This window comes from Leptodactylus fuscus, chromosome 4 (genome assembly GCF_031893055.1).
Source record: "Leptodactylus fuscus isolate aLepFus1 chromosome 4, aLepFus1.hap2, whole genome shotgun sequence".
In the NCBI taxonomy this organism is placed as follows: Eukaryota; Metazoa; Chordata; class Amphibia; order Anura; family Leptodactylidae; genus Leptodactylus; species Leptodactylus fuscus.
Window position 1 is genome coordinate 26,785,904 of NC_134268.1, and position 17,765 is coordinate 26,803,668.

The 17,765-nt window shown below is 46.6% G+C and overlaps 1 protein-coding gene across 1 annotated transcript in view; it reads right to left on the bottom strand.

Moving 5' to 3' along the window:
* Positions 1-17,765, bottom strand: part of LOC142200097 (fibrocystin-L-like) — a 169,166-nt gene that overhangs the window by 66,893 nt on the left and 84,508 nt on the right. The window contains exons 27-28 of the mRNA XM_075270161.1: positions 15,255-15,354; positions 15,041-15,160 (exon numbers count right to left, since the gene is read on the bottom strand). Coding sequence (XP_075126262.1) covers positions 15,041-15,160; positions 15,255-15,354 — 220 coding nt within the window. The remainder of the gene's footprint in view (positions 1-15,040; positions 15,161-15,254; positions 15,355-17,765) is intronic.

A 17,765-nucleotide genomic window follows, 5' to 3' on the forward strand; every position in this document is an offset into this window, starting at 1 on the left:
CCATCCAATAGACTGTTGGGCCATCAGAACTGGAGCTGTTCTTATTTAAAGGGATTCTGTCAGCAGGGAAATCATGATTAATCCCTTCAGGAAACTGCAATTTTCTATTTTCTTGTTTCCGATTTTATCTCCAAGCCTTCCAAAAGCCACAACCTTTTTATTTTTCCATTCACAGAGTCATCATATAAGGGCTTACTTTTTGCAAGACAATTTGTTGTTCATGAGGGAACCATTTAACCCCTTCCCAACATATGCTATAATAGTGCGGCAGATGTCAGGTATTTAAATATGGTGGCTGCTCAGCAAAGATCCACCGCTAATGCCCATGATCAGTACCCGCTTTGATCACGGACATTAAGCCCCTGGTGCTTTGGTCAAAGCGGACCAAGGTGCCATTTTCCTGGTAAAATTTTGGGTAAGGTCGTCCTAGAACAGTATCCAGGGCCTGCTATACATTGGCATGACAGCCGGGAGAGTCTATTAAAGGCTACCGGGCATGTCTGGCATTCATTTGTATGACAGACTGCTCTATACAGCTTGTCATACAAAAACATGCCAGTCCAGATGGCGGAAGAAGTTTTTCTGGAGAGATGCTCTGTGATGTAACTTTGAAGTCCCATTCTTGGCACAAATTTCCGTAATGGTATTCTGCTTGGTAGGTATCCTGTGACCATTCACTGAAAGCAGAATATGTACTAGTCTAGATAACTGTTTGGTTCACTGGAGAAATATCTAGATCAAAAATCGATAAAATATAACTTTTATTAATATCTTGGATAAAAAAAGATTCCAAAAATGTGTTTCCTATCAAGAAACACCAGTGGATCTCTGCACTTAGTCACAGTACACAATACAATATAACCATGTGCACCACACAATAATGGAGCTAATTGTAATAGAAAAATATGTTCTATAGGTCAGATAAGATGAATGCCAAGTATGGAAATATGAGGGTCCGATATTGTTGGCTGAACACAGTATATAATAACTGAACTGCCTCCCTCAACCATATAAGCATGCCTAATAGACAACCAGCACGGTTAAAAAATTATATCCAACTCACTTGTGTGCTGCAAAGCACTCCAGCACTTGTCTCCCCCGAGGTTACTGGCCTAACGCCACGCCAACGGGATCTGGCAAGTCTGAAGGTGCCTAGTGAGTGGTAATAAACCGTCTGCTGCTTATCTAATAGAAGACATGTAGCTAAATAATCTGACCTGTATGCTTTGCCCAACGCTGCGTTTCTTCAAAACTATGAATCATCAGGGGCTGATACACTGTAGTACATCATGGGTTAAAACTAGAGATGAGCGAACAGTGTTCTATCGAACTCATGTTCGATCGGATATTAGGCTGTTCGGCATGTTCGAATCGAATCGAACACCGCGTGGTAAAGTGCGCCATTACTCGATTCCCCTCCCACCTTCCCTGGCGCCTTTTTTGCTCCAATAACAGAGCAGGGTAGGTGGGACAGGAACTACGACACCGGTGACGTTGAGAAAAGTAGGCAAAACCCATTGGCTGCCGAAAACATGTGACCTCTAATTTAAAAGAACAGCGCCGCCCAGGTTCGCGTCATTCTGAGCTTGCAATTCACCGAGGACGGAGGTTTCCGTCCAGCTAGCTAGGGCTTAGATTCTGGGTAGGCAGGGACAGGCTAGGATAGGAAGGAGAAGACAACCAACAGCTCTTGTAAGAGCTAAATTCCAGGGAGAAGCTTGTCAGTGTAACGTGGCACTGACGGGCTCAATCGCCGCAACCCAGCTTTCCCAGGATCCTGAATGGAATACACTGTCAGTGTATTCCCGTATACCCGATATATACCCCCGATACCCGTTCCAACGGTGTGCCCCCCCACCTTCACCCCAGAAATACCCTGCAAGTCCCCTAGCAATAGAATTGGGGCTATATACACCCACAATTTTTACTACTGGTATACAGTGCCATTGTCTGACTGGGAATTCAAAGAATATATTGGGAATACAAATACCCTCATTTCTTGCTACTGCCATATAGTGCCAGTGTCTGACTGGGAATTCAAAGAATATATTGGGGTTACGTGCACCCACAATTTTTACTACTGGTATACAGTGCCAGTGTCTGACTGGGAATTCAAAGAATATATTGGGAATACAAATACCCTCATTTCTTGCTACTGCCATATAGTGCCAGTTTCTGACTGGTAATTCAAAGAATATATTGGGGTTACGTGCACCCACAATTTTTACTACTGGTATACAGTGCCATTGTCTGACTGGGAATTCAAAGAGTATATTGGGAATACAAATACCCTCATTTCTTGCTACTGCCATATAGTGCCAGTGTCTGACTGGGAATTCAAAGAATATATTGGGGTTACGTGCACCCACAATTTTTACTACTGGTATACAGTGCCATTGTCTGACTGGGAATTCAAAGAATATATTGGGGTTATAAATACCCTCATTTCTTGCTACTGCCATATAGTGCCAGTTTCTGACTGGTAATTCAAAGAATATATTGGGGTTACGTGCACCCACAATTTTTACTACTGGTATACAGTGCCATTGTCTGACTGGGAATTCAAAGAATATATTGGGAATACAAATACCCTCATTTCTTGCTACTGCCATATAGTGCCAGTGTCTGACTGGGAATTCAAAGAATATATTGGGGTTACGTGCACCCACAATTTTTACTACTGGTATACAGTGCCATTGTCTGACTGGGAATTCAAAGAATATATTGGGAATACAAATACCCTCATTTCTTGCTACTGCCATATAGTGCCAGTTTCTGACTGGTAATTCAAAGAATATATTGGGGTTACGTGCACTCACAATTTTTACTACTGGTATACAGTGCCATTGTCTGACTGGGAATTCAAAGAATATATTGGGGTTATAAATACCCTCATTTCTTGCTACTGCCATATAGTGCCAGTTTCTGACTGGTAATTCAAAGAATATATTGGGGTTACGTGCACCCACAATTTTTACTACTGGTATACAGTGCCATTGTCTGACTGGGAATTCAAAGAATATATTGGGGTTACGTGCACCCACAATTTTTACTACTGGTATACAGTGCCATTGTCTGACTGGGAATTCAAAGAATATATTGGGGTTATAAATACCCTCATTTCTTGCTACTGCCATATAGTGCCAGTTTCTGACTGGTAATTCAAAGAATATATTGGGGTTACGTGCACCCACAATTTTTACTACTGGTATACAGTGCCATTGTCTGACTGGGAATTTAAAGAATATATTGGGGTTATAAATACCCTCATTTCTTGCTACTGCCATATAGTGCCAGTTTCTGACTGGTAATTCAAAGAATATATTGGGGTTACGTGCACCCACAATTTTTACTACTGGTATACAGTGCCATTGTCTGACTGGGAATTCAAAGAGTATATTGGGAATACAAATACCCTCATTTCTTGCTACTGCCATATAGTGCCAGTGTCTGACTGGGAATTCAAAGAATATATTGGGGTTACGTGCACCCACAATTTTTACTACTGGTATACAGTGCCATTGTCTGACTGGGAATTCAAAGAATATATTGGGGTTATAAATACCCTCATTTCTTGCTACTGCCATATAGTGCCAGTTTCTGACTGGTAATTCAAAGAATATATTGTGGTTACGTGCACCCACAATTTTTACTACTGGTATACAGTGCCATTGTCTGACTGGGAATTCAAAGAATATATTGGGGTTATAAATACCCTCATTTCTTGCTACTGCCATATAGTGCCAGTTTCTGACTGGTAATTCAAAGAATATATTGGGGTTACGTGCACCCACAATTTTTACTACTGGTATACAGTGCCATTGTCTGACTGGGAATTCAAAGAATATATTGGGAATACAAATACCCTCATTTCTTGCTACTGCCATATAGTGCCAGTGTCTGACTGGGAATTCAAAGAATATATTGGGGTTACGTGCACCCACAATTTTTACTACTGGTATACAGTGCCAATTTCTAACTAGGAATTCAAAATGCGCAAGGCTCCCGGAAAGGGACGTGGACGAGGCCGTGGGCGAGGTCGGGGGAATGGTTCTGGGGAGCAAGGTAGCAGTGAAGCCACAGGGCGTCCCGTGCCTACTCCTGTGGGGCAGCAAGCATTGCGCCACTCCACAGTGCCAGGGTTGCTTGCCACATTAACTAAACTGCAGGGTACAAACCTTAGTAGGCCCGAGAACCAGGAACAGGTCTTGCAATGGCTGTCAGAGAACGCTTACAGCACATTGTCCAGCAGCCAGTCAGACTCTGCCTCCTCTCCTCCTATTACCCAACAGTCTTGTCTTCCTTCCTCCCAAAATTCCGAAGCTTTACAGAACAATAACCCAAACTGTCCCTGCTCCCCAGAGCTGTTCTCCGCTCCTTTCATTGTCCCTCAACCTGCCTCTCCACGTCACGATTCCACGAACCTAACAGAGGAGCATCTGTGTCCAGATGCTCAAACACTAGAGTCTCCTCCATCTCCGTTCGATTTGGTGGTGGATGACCAGCAACCCACCCTCATCGACGATGATGTGACGCAGTTGCCGTCAGGGCATCCAGTTGACCGGCGCATTGTGCGGGAGGAGGAGATGAGACAGGAGTTGGAAGAGGAAGTGGTGGATGATGAGGACACTGACCCGACCTGGACAGGGGGGATGTCAAGCGGGGAAAGTAGTGTGGATGTTGAGGCAGGTGCAGCACCAAAAAGGGTAGCTAGAGGCAGAGGCAGAGGTCAGCAGCTTAGGCAAAGCCAGGCCACACCCGGAATCTCCCAAGATGTTCCAGTTCGTACCCAGCCCCAAAAAACTCCCACCTCGAGGGCACGTTTCTCGAAGGTGTGGAGTTTTTTCAAGGAATGCGCCGAGGACAGATATAGTGTTGTCTGCACAATTTGCCTCTCGAAATTGATTAGGGGCTCTGAGAAGAGCAACCTGTCCACCACTTCAATGCGCCGTCATTTGGAATCCAAGCACTGGAATCAGTGGCAGGCAGCAACGGCAGGACAAAGGCCGCCTGCCGTTCACGCCACTGCCACTGCCTCTGCCACTGCCTCTGCCTCTGCCACTGCCACTGCTGACTGTGCTGGCGATGCACTCCAGAGGACGAGCCAGGACACCACTTCATCTGCCTCCGCCACTTTGTTGACTTCTACCTCATCCTCCCCTGGTCCTGTCTTATCTCCTTCTCCTGCACCATCAAAGGCACCATCAGGCGTTTCTTTACAACAACCCACCATCTCTCAGACATTGGAGCGGCGGCAGAAATACACTGCTAACCACCCACACGCGCAAGCCTTGAACGCCAACATCGCTAAACTGCTGGCCCAGGAGATGTTGGCGTTCCGGCTTGTTGAAACTCCCGCCTTCCTGGACCTGATGGCAACTGCGGCACCTCGCTATGCCGTCCCTAGCCGTCACTACTTCTCCCGGTGTGCCGTCCCCGCCTTGCACCAGCACGTGTCACTCAACATCAGGCGGGCCCTTAGTTCCGCGCTTTGCACAAAGGTCCACTTGACCACCGACGCGTGGACAAGTGCATGCGGACAGGGACGCTACATTTCACTGACGGCACACTGGGTGAATGTAGTTGAGGCTGGGACTGCTTCCCAAACTGGCCCGGTGTACCTCGTCTCCCCGCCTAACATTCCTGGCAGGGACACGAGAAGAACACTCCCCTCCTCCTCCTCCTCTACCGCCTCCTCCTCCGCCACCGCCTCCTCCTCCGCTGTTAGATTGACCCCAGCTACGAGTTGGAAACGTTGCAGCACTGGCGTTGGTAGACGTCAGCAGGCTGTGCTGAAGCTGATCAGCTTGGGGGACAGACAGCACACTGCCTCCGAGGTGAGGGATGCCCTCCTCGATGAGACGGCAATATGGTTTGAGCCGCTGCACCTGGGCCCAGGCATGGTCGTTTGTGATAACGGCCGGAACCTGGTAGCAGCTCTGGAGCTTGCCGGACTCCGACATGTTCCATGCCTGGCCCACGTCTTCAACCTAGTGGTGCAACGTTTCCTAAAGAGCTACCCCAATGTTCCAGAGCTACTGGTGAAAGTGCGGCGCATGTGCGCCCACTTTCGCAAGTCGACAGTAGCCGCTGCTAGCTTAAAATCTCTCCAGCAACGCCTGCATGTGCCACAACACCGGCTTTTGTGCGACGTCCCCACACGCTGGAACTCAACGTTTCAGATGTTGAATAGAGTGGTTGAGCAGCAGAGACCTTTGATGGAATACCAGCTACAAAACCCTAGGGTGCCACAAAGTCAGCTGCCTCAGTTTCACATCCATGAGTGGCCATGGATGAGAGACCTTTGTGACATCCTACGGGTCTTTGAGGAGTCCACAAGGAGGGTGAGCTCTGAGGATGCGATGGTGAGCCTTACAATCCCGCTCTTGTGTGTTCTGAGAGAATCCCTGATTGACATCAGGGATAACTCAGATCACACAGAGGAGTTAGGGATAGCATCCGATCCGTCACAGCTGGAGAGTAGGTCCACACATCTGTCCGCTTCACTGCGTTTAATGGAGGAGGAGGAGGAGGAGGAGGAGGAAGAAGAGTTGTCCGATGATGTGATGGTGATACAGGAGGCTTCCGGGCAACTTCGAATCGTCCCATTGTTGCAGCGCGGATGGGTAGACATGGAGGATGAGGAGGAAATGGAGATTGAACTTTCCGGTGGGGCCAGAGGAGTCATGCCAACTAACACTGTGGCAGACATGGCTGAGTTCATGTTGGGGTGCTTTACAACCGACAAGCGTATTGTCAAAATCATGGAGGACAACCAGTACTGGATCTTTGCTATCCTTGACCCCCGGTATAAAAACAACATCTCGTCTTTTATTCCGGTAGAGGGGAGGGCCAATCGCATCAATGCTTGCCACAGGCAATTGGTGCAGAATATGATGGAGATGTTTCCAGCATGTGACGTTGGCGGCAGGGAGGGCAGTTCCTCCAGTAGGCAACCAAGTTCTCACCGGTCCACACAAACGAGGGGCACACTGTCTAAGGTCTGGGACACCTTGATGGCACCCCCTCGCCAAAGTGCCACCACGGAGGGTCCTAGTGTCACCAGGCGTGAGAAGTATAGGCGCATGTTGCGGGAATACCTTTCCGACCACAGCCCTGTCCTCTCCGACCCCTCTGCGCCCTACACGTATTGGGTGTCGAAGTTGGACCTGTGGCTTGAACTTGCCCTATATGCCTTGGAGGTGCTGTCCTGTCCTGCCGCCAGCGTCCTATCTGAGAGGGTGTTCAGTGCAGCCGGTGGCATCATCACTGACAAGCGCACCCGTCTGTCAGCTGAGAGTGCCGACCGGCTCACTTTGATAAAAATGAACCACCACTGGATAGAGCCTTCATTTTTGTGCCCACCTGTGTAAAGCACCCCAACATGAAACTCCATGTCTGTACTCAACCTCTCCAATTCCTCCGCATCCTCATACTCATCCACCATAAGCGTTGCACAATTCTGCTAATACTAGGCTCCCTCCAACATGATTTCCCCCAACTCTGCTGGTTAGAGGCTCCCTCCACCCTGATTTCCACCAACTCTGCTGGTTAGAGGCTCCCTCCACCCTGCTTTCCCAAAACTCTGCTGGTTAGAGGCTCCCTCCACCATGAATTTGCCCAAACTGGGCTGTTTAGAGGCTCCCTCCACCATGAATTGGTCCAAACTGGGTTTTTTAGAGGCTCCCTCCACCATGAATTGGTCCAAACTGGGCTGTTTAGAGGCTCCCTCCACCATGAATTTGCCCAAACTGGGCTGTTTAGCGGCTCCCTCCACCATTAATTGGTCCAAACTGGGCTGGTTAGAGGCTCCCTCCACCATGAATTTGCCCAAACTGGGCTGTTTAGAGGCTCCCTCCACCATGAATTTGCCCAAACTGGGCTGGTTAGAGGCTCCCTCCACCATGAATTGGTCCAAACTGGGTTTTTTAGAGGCTCCCTCCACCATGAATTTGCCCAAACTGGGCTGTTTAGAGGCTCCCTCCACCATGAATTGGTCCAAACTGGGCTGTTTAGAGGCTCCCTCCACCATTAATTGGTCCAAACTGGGCTGGTTAGAGGCTCCCTCCACCATGAATTTCCCAAAACTTGGCTGTTTAGAGGCTCCCTCCACCATTAATTGGTCCAAACTGGGATGGTTAGAGGCTCCCTCCACCATGAATTTGCCCAAACTGGGCTGTTTAGAGGCTCCCTCCACCATGAATTGGTCCAAACTGGGTTTTTTAGAGGCTCCCTCCACCATGAATTGGTCCAAACTGGGCTGTTTAGAGGCTCCCTCCACCATGAATTTGCCCAAACTGGGCTGTTTAGCGGCTCCCTCCACCATTAATTGGTCCAAACTGGGCTGGTTAGAGGCTCCCTCCACCATGAATTTGCCCAAACTGGGCTGTTTAGAGGCTCCCTCCACCATGAATTTGCCCAAACTGGGCTGGTTAGAGGCTCCCTCCACCATGAATTGGTCCAAACTGGGGTTTTTAGAGGCTCCCTCCACCATGAATTGGTCCAAACTTGGCTGTTTAGAGGCTCCCTCCACCATGAATTGGTCCAAACTGGGGTGGTTAGAGGCTCCCTCCACCATGAATTGGTCCAAACTGGGCTGGTTAGAGGCTCCCTCCACCATTAATTGGTCCAAACTGGGCTGGTTAGAGGCTCCCTCCACCATGAATTGGTCCAAACTGGGGTTTTTAGAGGCTCCCTCCACCATGAATTGGTCCAAACTTGGCTGTTTAGAGGCTCCCTCCACCATTAATTGGTCCAAACTGGGCTGGTTAGAGGCTCCCTCCACCACAAATTGGTCCAAACTGGGTTTTTTAGAGGCTCCCTCCACCATGAATTGGTCCAAACTGGGGTTTTTAGAGGCTCCCTCCACCATGAATTGGTCCAAACTGGGCTGTTTAGCGGCTCCCTCCACCATTAATTGGTCCAAACTGGGCTGGTTAGAGGCTCCCTCCACCATGAATTTGCCCAAACTGGGCTGTTTAGAGGCTCCCTCCACCATGAATTTGCCCAAACTGGGCTGGTTAGAGGCTCCCTCCACCATGAATTGGTCCAAACTGGGGTTTTTAGAGGCTCCCTCCACCATGAATTGGTCCAAACTTGGCTGTTTAGAGGCTCCCTCCACCATTAATTGGTCCAAACTGGGCTGGTTAGAGGCTCCCTCCACCATGAATTGGTCCAAACTGGGTTTTTTAGAGGCTCCCTCCACCATGAATTTGCCCAAACTGGGCTGTTTAGAGGCTCCCTCCACCATGAATTGGTCCAAACTAGGCTGGTTAGAGGCTCCCTCCACCATGAATTTCCCAAAACTTGGCTGTTTAGAGGCTCCCTCCACCATTAATTGGTCCAAACTGGGCTGGTTAGAGGCTCCCTCCACCATGAATTTGCCCAAACTGGGCTGTTTAGAGGCTCCCTCCACCATGAATTTGCCCAAACTGGGCTGTTTAGAGGCTCCCTCCACCATGAATTGGTCCAAACTGGGTTTTTTAGAGGCTCCCTCCACCATGAATTGGTCCAAACTGGGCTGTTTAGAGGCTCCCTCCACCATGAATTTGCCCAAACTGGGCTGTTTAGAGGCTCCCTCCACCATGAATTTGCCCAAACTGGGCTGGTTAGAGGCTCCCTCCACCATGAATTGGTCCAAACTGGGGTTTTTAGAGGCTCCCTCCACCATGAATTGGTCCAAACTTGGCTGTTTAGAGGCTCCCTCCACCATGAATTGGTCCAAACTGGGGTGGTTAGAGGCTCCCTCCACCATTAATTGGTCCAAACTGGGCTGGTTAGAGGCTCCCTCCACCATTAATTGGTCCAAACTGGGCTGGTTAGAGGCTCCCTCCACCATTAATTGGTCCAAACTGGGCTGGTTAGAGGCTCCCTCCACCATTAATTGGTCCAAACTGGGCTGGTTAGAGGCTCCCTCCACCATGAATTTGCCCAAACTGGGCTGTTTAGAGGCTCCCTCCACCATGAATTGGTCCAAACTGGGTTTTTTAGAGGCTCCTTCCACCATGAATTGGTCCAAACTGGGCTGTTTAGAGGCTCCCTCCACCATGAATTTGCCCAAACTGGGCTGTTTAGCGGCTCCCTCCACCATTAATTGGTCCAAACTGGGCTGGTTAGAGGCTCCCTCCACCATGAATTTGCCCAAACTGGGCTGTTTAGAGGCTCCCTCCACCATGAATTTGCCCAAACTGGGCTGGTTAGAGGCTCCCTCCACCATGAATTGGTCCAAACTGGGGTTTTTAGAGGCTCCCTCCACCATGAATTGGTCCAAACTTGGCTGTTTAGAAGCTCCCTCCACCATGAATTGGTCCAAACTGGGGTGGTTAGAGGCTCCCTCCACCATTAATTGGTCCAAACTGGGCTGGTTAGAGGCTCCCTCCACCATTAATTGGTCCAAACTGGGCTGGTTAGAGGCTCCCTCCACCATTAATTGGTCCAAACTGGGCTGGTTAGAGGCTCCCTCCACCATTAATTGGTCCAAACTGGGCTGGTTAGAGGCTCCCTCCACCATGAATTTGCCCAAACTGGGCTGTTTAGAGGCTCCCTCCACCATGAATTGGTCCAAACTGGGTTTTTTAGAGGCTCCCTCCACCATGAATTGGTCCAAACTGGGCTGTTTAGAGGCTCCCTCCACCATGAATTTGCCCAAACTGGGCTGTTTAGCGGCTCCCTCCACCATTAATTGGTCCAAACTGGGCTGGTTAGAGGCTCCCTCCACCATGAATTTGCCCAAACTGGGCTGTTTAGAGGCTCCCTCCAACATGAATTTGCCCAAACTGGGCTGGTTAGAGGCTCCCTCCACCATGAATTGGTCCAAACTGGGCTGGTTAGAGGCTCCCTCCACCATTAATTGGTCCAAACTGGGCTGTTTAGAGGCTCCCTCCACCATGAATTGGTCCAAACTGGGGTGGTTAGAGGCTCCCTCCACCATTAATTGGTCCAAACTGGGCTGGTTAGAGGCTCCCTCCACCATTAATTGGTCCAAACTGGGCTGGTTAGAGGCTCCCTCCACCATTAATTGGTCCAAACTGGGCTGGTTAGAGGCTCCCTCCACCATTAATTGGTCCAAACTGGGCTGGTTAGAGGCTCCCTCCACCATTAATTGGTCCAAACTGGGCTGGTTAGAGGCTCCCTCCACCATGAATTTGCCCAAACTGGGCTGGTTAGAGGCTCCCTCCACCATGAATTGGTCCAAACTGGGGTTTTTAGAGGCTCCCTCCACCATGAATTTGCCCAAACTGGGGTGTTTAGAGGCTCCCTCCACCATGAATTTGCCCAAACTCTGCTGGTTAGAGGCTCAATCCACCCTGATTTTCAAAACAAATGTTGGTGCCAACCTCAACTTACTACAAGGGCCAAATTCACTGCTGGTGACAAGCTCTCCTCACTGCAAGTGCCAAATACACATGTTTCAAGGTGTTTTCCTACTGTCAGAGAGGTGGTATTGAGTGTGTAAAGTGTGTAGTTGTTAGGCTGTGATGTTGGGGTAATAGAGGGTCTTTGGTGTGTTAGATGCCCCCAGACATGCTTCCCCTGCTGTCCCAGTGTCATTCCAGAAGTGTTGGCATCATTTCCTGGGGTGTCATAGTGGACTTGGTGACCCTCCAGACACGGATTTGGGTTTCCCCCTTAACGAGTATCTGTTCCCCATAGACTATAATGGGGTTCGAAACCCGTTCGAACACACGAACATTGAGCGGCTGTTCGAATCGAATTTCGAACCTCGAACATTTTAGTGTTCGCTCATCTCTAGTTAAAACCCTTAATCACAGATAAAAGTGACCGCACAGGACCGCACTGATGTCGGCGGTAGCGCGCCAAAGACATGACCCACTTTTAAAGTATAGTCTCCTCCTCCACTCCGTCATTCCTCCAATCCTCGCGTTAGCAGGTGTGCCATGGCCTCTCGTAATATCGCGCATGCGCATAATAGCCATTAGGGGAAATAGTCCCAAACTGGCAAAACGATACTCGCACTTTGCACAATCCCGCGCATGCGCAGAGTGGCAGAAGAAGGACTTAGTCTCTACGCCACTATAAATTTCCACGCATGCGCGTAATAGCGGAAAAGGAACTTAGTCTCTAAATCACTACGCACCGTACGCGCATGTACCTTAGGGCGCCATGTTATATGCCCATAACTATTCTTGTTATAAATAAACAACTCATTTACAAAAGGTAAGTGATACAACCAATGCAAATATAATGAGCATATTCTCATGTTGGCTAACCAAATCTAGAGAGGTAAATGGATCGATCTACCCACTATGATGAAAAAAACGTGGGCAAATCATACATATTACAATAAGTATAAAGGCACCAGAGAAATGAAAAAGATTCTGGGAAACAGTAGGAGAACTATATAACAATAGTAAATGGGGAATAAACTGACCATAGCCAGTGGTCAGATCAAAGAATATTTGATAGTCGGTTTATCTTCCAATGACATGATTAATGTCTAGGCAGGGATTAGACAATCCCTCAGAGACAGAATATGCACTGAACAATATCATAAAAATGACTATACTCAAACAGATAGTGATGATAGGAAAAGTTTAACTACAGTCTGCCAACCCTACTTGATATATATTAAATGTAACATGAGAAATCAATGGTCTCATTAATTCCATTTGGTTGGAGGGTGTCTAATTTATAGATCCATTGAGTTTCCTTTCTTAGGACAAAATTGTCCCAATCTCCGCCACGAGCATGTGGTCTCACCACTTCAATAGCCTGAAATTTTAGGGATCCAACATCTGCATTGTGGCATTTTTGAAAATGTCTTGCCACTGGAGTATCACGGTCGTTCAAAATATCACACACATGATCTCTAATCCTTCTCCTAAATTGTCGAATCGTTTTGCCCACATAGCCCATTGGGCACGGACAGCTGAGAAGGTAAACCACCCCCATTATGGAGCAGTTAGCAAACTCGCGACAATAAAAACTTTGATTGGTGACATAGTTAACGAAGGTCTTGGAGGGATTAATGAAGTCACAGGCAGAGCAACCCCCACATCTATGGGTTCCTACCGTCCGTCCTTTACTCAGCCAAGTGTCTCCCCCAACCTCTGGTGATAAGAAACTGTGGACCAATCTGTCCCTGAGGTTTTTACCCCTCCTGTACGTCACCAAAGGCCTAGACCCCAATACTCCTTCCAGATCTGGATCAGATTTTAAAATTCTCCAATGCTTTTTTAGTGTACTCATGACCAATTTGTAATGGCTGTCATATGTACCTATAATGCGGAAATAGCCGTCATTTTTAGATTTTCTTTTTGGTACAAGTAGTGTTTTACGATCTGTAATCTTTGCTTTCTTAAATGCTCTATTAATTGTATCCACTGGGAATCCCTTTTGTTCAAATCTATCGGCCAAATCCTTGGATTGATGTAAAAAATCCCTAGTACTTGAGCAATTCCTTTTCGCCCTCAAAAACTGTCCAACAGGTATTCCCTTCTTTAAGGGCTCAGGATGACAACTCTTCCAGTTCAGCAAACTATTTGTTGCTGTAGATTTATGCTGTAGGTATCCTGTGACAACAAAGCTCAAAGACTACACGTCTCTCTCCATGCACCGCAGGCCACACGCCCCCATCTGGTGACTTTAAGAAAAATTTTTTTTGTTTTTTTGCAAAGTTTTGGATTTTTGTTAAAGGGATCCTATCATTAAAACTCTTTTTTTTTTCTCACTAACACGTTGGAATAGCCTTAAGAAAGGCTATTCTTCTCCTACCTTTAGATGTCTTCTCCACGCTGCCATTCGGTAGAAATCCCAGTTTTCGTTGGAATGCAAATGAGTTCTCTCGCAGCACTGGGGGTGGGCTCCAGTGCTCAAACAGCACGGGGGGCGTCCCCAATGCTGCGAGAGAACTCTCTAGAGCAGCCTCCATCTTCTTCAGTAATGTCCTCTTCACACATTTTCTTCTGGCGGTGGCGTCAAACTTCTAGGTCTTGGGCCTAGGGCAAAGCCAACTGCGCATGCAAGAAAATGGGCGCTTACACAGTATTGTAAGTAGAAGTTTGAAGCCTACACCAGAAGATGGAGGCGGTGCTGGAGAGTTCTGTCGCAGCATTGGGAACGCCCCCAGTGCTGCGCGAGAACTCATTTGCATACTGACAAAAATCGGGATTTATACCGAATGGCGGCGTGGAGAAGACACCTAAAGGTAGGAGAAGAATAGCCTTTCTTAAGGCTTTTCCTATGTGCTAGGGACAAAAAATTTGATTTTAATGATAGGATCCCTTTAAAAAATGAATCAATAATCATCATTTGTGTCGTTGCATCTGAGGAGAGCACCACCCAATTTTCACTTCACTGTTCATCAGTGTACACACTCTTCTTCACCTACCGATAATCTACGGTCATCACCAGGCAGTCGGTCCTCGGGTGACTGCAGCAGCCCTCATTTATATACTACCATCATACCACTTGGATGTCCCAGAACCCTGGGTAGCGGTTTTCATTCCAACCTAATTTGGAGGTTAGACTGGTAAACCGCAAGAAACTTCATATACAGTCCCAATCAAGAGTGCATACCAATCTGTGTTTCTTTTCATCCTCCAATCAACATACTATCTAGTAAAAGTTATACATAGATAGTTTTTATTGATACTACAGTATTTTGGAGAACGTCTGATGTTTTGATGACTTTTGACTCCTTTTTGTGTGAGACAGAGCAATAAAAAAAGTCATTCATCCATCTGTAATTTTTTTTCTGCTACGCCACATTATGGAAAAAATATTTTTAGATTTTAATGGTTTGGGCATTTTTGTTTATTTTTTGTTTTTCTTGTTCACTTTTATTCACGTTTGAATCGTTATATTTTTAAAAACATTGTTTTTATTTTTTTACTCTCTCTCCGCTGGGAAGTTTGAGCCTGTGATCATTAGGTCATCTATAGTAGACTGCAATGTGTGATCCTGAGTAAGGGCCCCCCTCTATAAGGTACAAGCTAATTCGACTCATGGGATTGTTTTGAAAAGACATCTCCTTCAATGTAATTTAATTTTACTTTTTTTTTGGTGAAGTTTAACTTACAAGTGAGGGCAAGAATGGTGCAAGAACGGTTTCCAATTGTCACATAGGTTGTGTCATTGCCATTACTGTTAGAAAATCCAGTCCCGTTTATTATCAACATCTGATCTTGTCCACTGACATCTAAAAAAAAATCCATAATGCTCTTGAGGTGAAAGTCCAATTTTGAACAAAAAATTAGAACACTTGTTTTTATTTTTTAATATGATATTATTACCTGTATTAATAGAATAGATAGCTGGTGTCCGTATTGGATCCCAGTTGTAGTCGCAGTTTCCAGAACACTTTGAAGGAATCCCATTTATGTAGACCTCAACCTATAAGGTAGAAAGCAAGGATTTAGTGTTAGAAAGAAATAACGACACCCCTTTGATGCCCACTTTAAATAACTGGCTGTTCTCCCACTTGGTCCATGTAAGTAGTTGCATAGATAGGAAGGGGAGAGCTTGGCTTACTCTAGCTGTCCTTGCTTAGGTTGCATTATAAATTATATGGTATTTACATATAACTTGCCCCATGTAATGTAATGATTAGGATGTATATATATGGCTTGGACTGGCACAGGACATCCTGCGATCATTGCTTTGGGAAGTTCTGGAAGCCAGATTGCACAATGGCTTTTGCTGTTACAAGGGAGCTTGCTTTTTCTCATAGGAATGCATTGACCAGCGTTGATTGGCCAGTGTACAGCATTCGGCCAATCAATGCTGGTTCTGCCGGAGGAGGCAGTCTAAAATCGGACCACAATGGAGACTGCTGCATCTCTGTGTGTACTGAGCTCTGCCGCTTCTCCGTGTAGCAGGGCTGTGTCAGCACTGCTACATCTGAGTTTGGACCACGATGAAAACTGCTGTGGATGGATCTTAGACTCCGCCTCCTCCAGCAGAACCAGCGTTGATTGGTCGAATGTTGTACACTGGCCAATCAACGCTGGTCAATTCATTCCTATGAGAAAAAGTAAGCTCCCTCGTAACAGCAAGCTGCCAGCTCTCCCGACTAGCAAGGACGAGCCTGCTGCAGAACCAGCGTTGATTTGCCGAATCAACGCTGGTTCTGAATCGAATATTTACTGCGAATAGCTAGTAGTATTCAATCGAGTACGAATATTTCGTAGTATTCGATTGTATACCTACTTAATCGTATACTACTTACTCATCTCTAAATACTAGCTTTCCCTAACCACACATCCCTCTCACACTCACTGACCCCCTCCATTTCTCCCACACTCCCCTTCCCTGTTTCCTTAGCTACCCTGCCCACTACACTCTCAGCAGCTATAAATATAATACTAGCTATCCTTACCACACTTCTCTCTCACAGTCACTGTCCCCCTCCCTATTTTCCCTAGCTAGCTGGCTCACACATGCGCAATATCTTGCAGCGCACGTGTCGCTGATGACGCAACCAGAGAGTAGACGGCAGGAAGGAATGGTAATTATGCCGGGTCTGGTGTAGTCAGAAGGCAGGGGGCAAAAAGTAAGGAGATGGGAAGAGCAGGGCCGGAGCCTGGTGCAGTGTAGTGAGAGGAGGGGACGGGAAGCGAGGAGATGGGAGGGCAGGACTGGAGATGGCAGAAGAGGGGAGGGGATGGGGGGGGAGAATATAGTATGAGACCGCCATCTCCGGAAACAGCAAGACGGAAAGTCACCGGATACTATAAAGATCTGCCTTGGGCGGTCACATGATCAGTGATCAGGGTAAATATTCACTTTTGTTAATAAATGTGAATTATAAAGTAGATGGGGGGATATCTCTGTCTACCACCCAACCCGTGTTCTCCGCTCACTCAATGACCTAACACTTATATCCTCTATTATCAGAACCTCCCATGCTCGTATACAAGACTTCTCCCAAGTTGCACCACTTCTCTGGAATGCTCTACCCTGAACAATCAGATTAACTCCCAATTTCTACAGTTTCAAACGCAAACTAAAGACGCATTTTTTCAGACAGGCCTATCACAATTCCTAATGCAAACCCTTCTTGATGCCTTTTCAGCCTAACATATTTGTCCATGCTCTATCCACATGTTAAAGGACACTACTAGTGACGGCCCATAAAGCGTTGTTTGTCTAATGGCTGCAACCTCTATTACAAAATTGTCTGAACACTGTATAAGCAATGCCGCCCCTCCTACCTCATGTGTCATCCTCTCTACCTCATAGATTGTAAGCTCTTGTGAGCAGGGCCCTCAGTCCCATTGTGTGAAATGACGTTCTTTGTTTTGTATCTGTCTGTATCTGAACCCTACAAATTGTACAGCGCTGCGGAATATGTTGGCGCTATATAAATAAAATTTATTATTATTATTATTATTATTATTATTATTATATCCCTGACAACCCCTTTAATTTGTCCATAAATGTCAGATTTTTATTTTTTTGTATTCTTTATAACATTTTTGAAATATAAAGTAACAGCACTCAAACAGCAACCCTCAAGGGGATCAGCAAAAACAGGGAAAAGACAATGGTAAAATTAAGAAGTCACAAGTAACAAAAAGGAAGAATATTAGTGAACAGAAGACGAGGTTGGATCTTATGAAGCAAAACAAAAGACAGGGAAAGGACAGGCCATACACATCATCACAACTTCAGACATATTGTCATTTGGGCACAACAAGTAGAGAAATGAAATACAAAGTGAATAAAAATGTTGCAAAACCTTTGATTGCACAAAGAATAATGAGCTTTCACACCATCCACATGATATGAATGTACGTCTGATA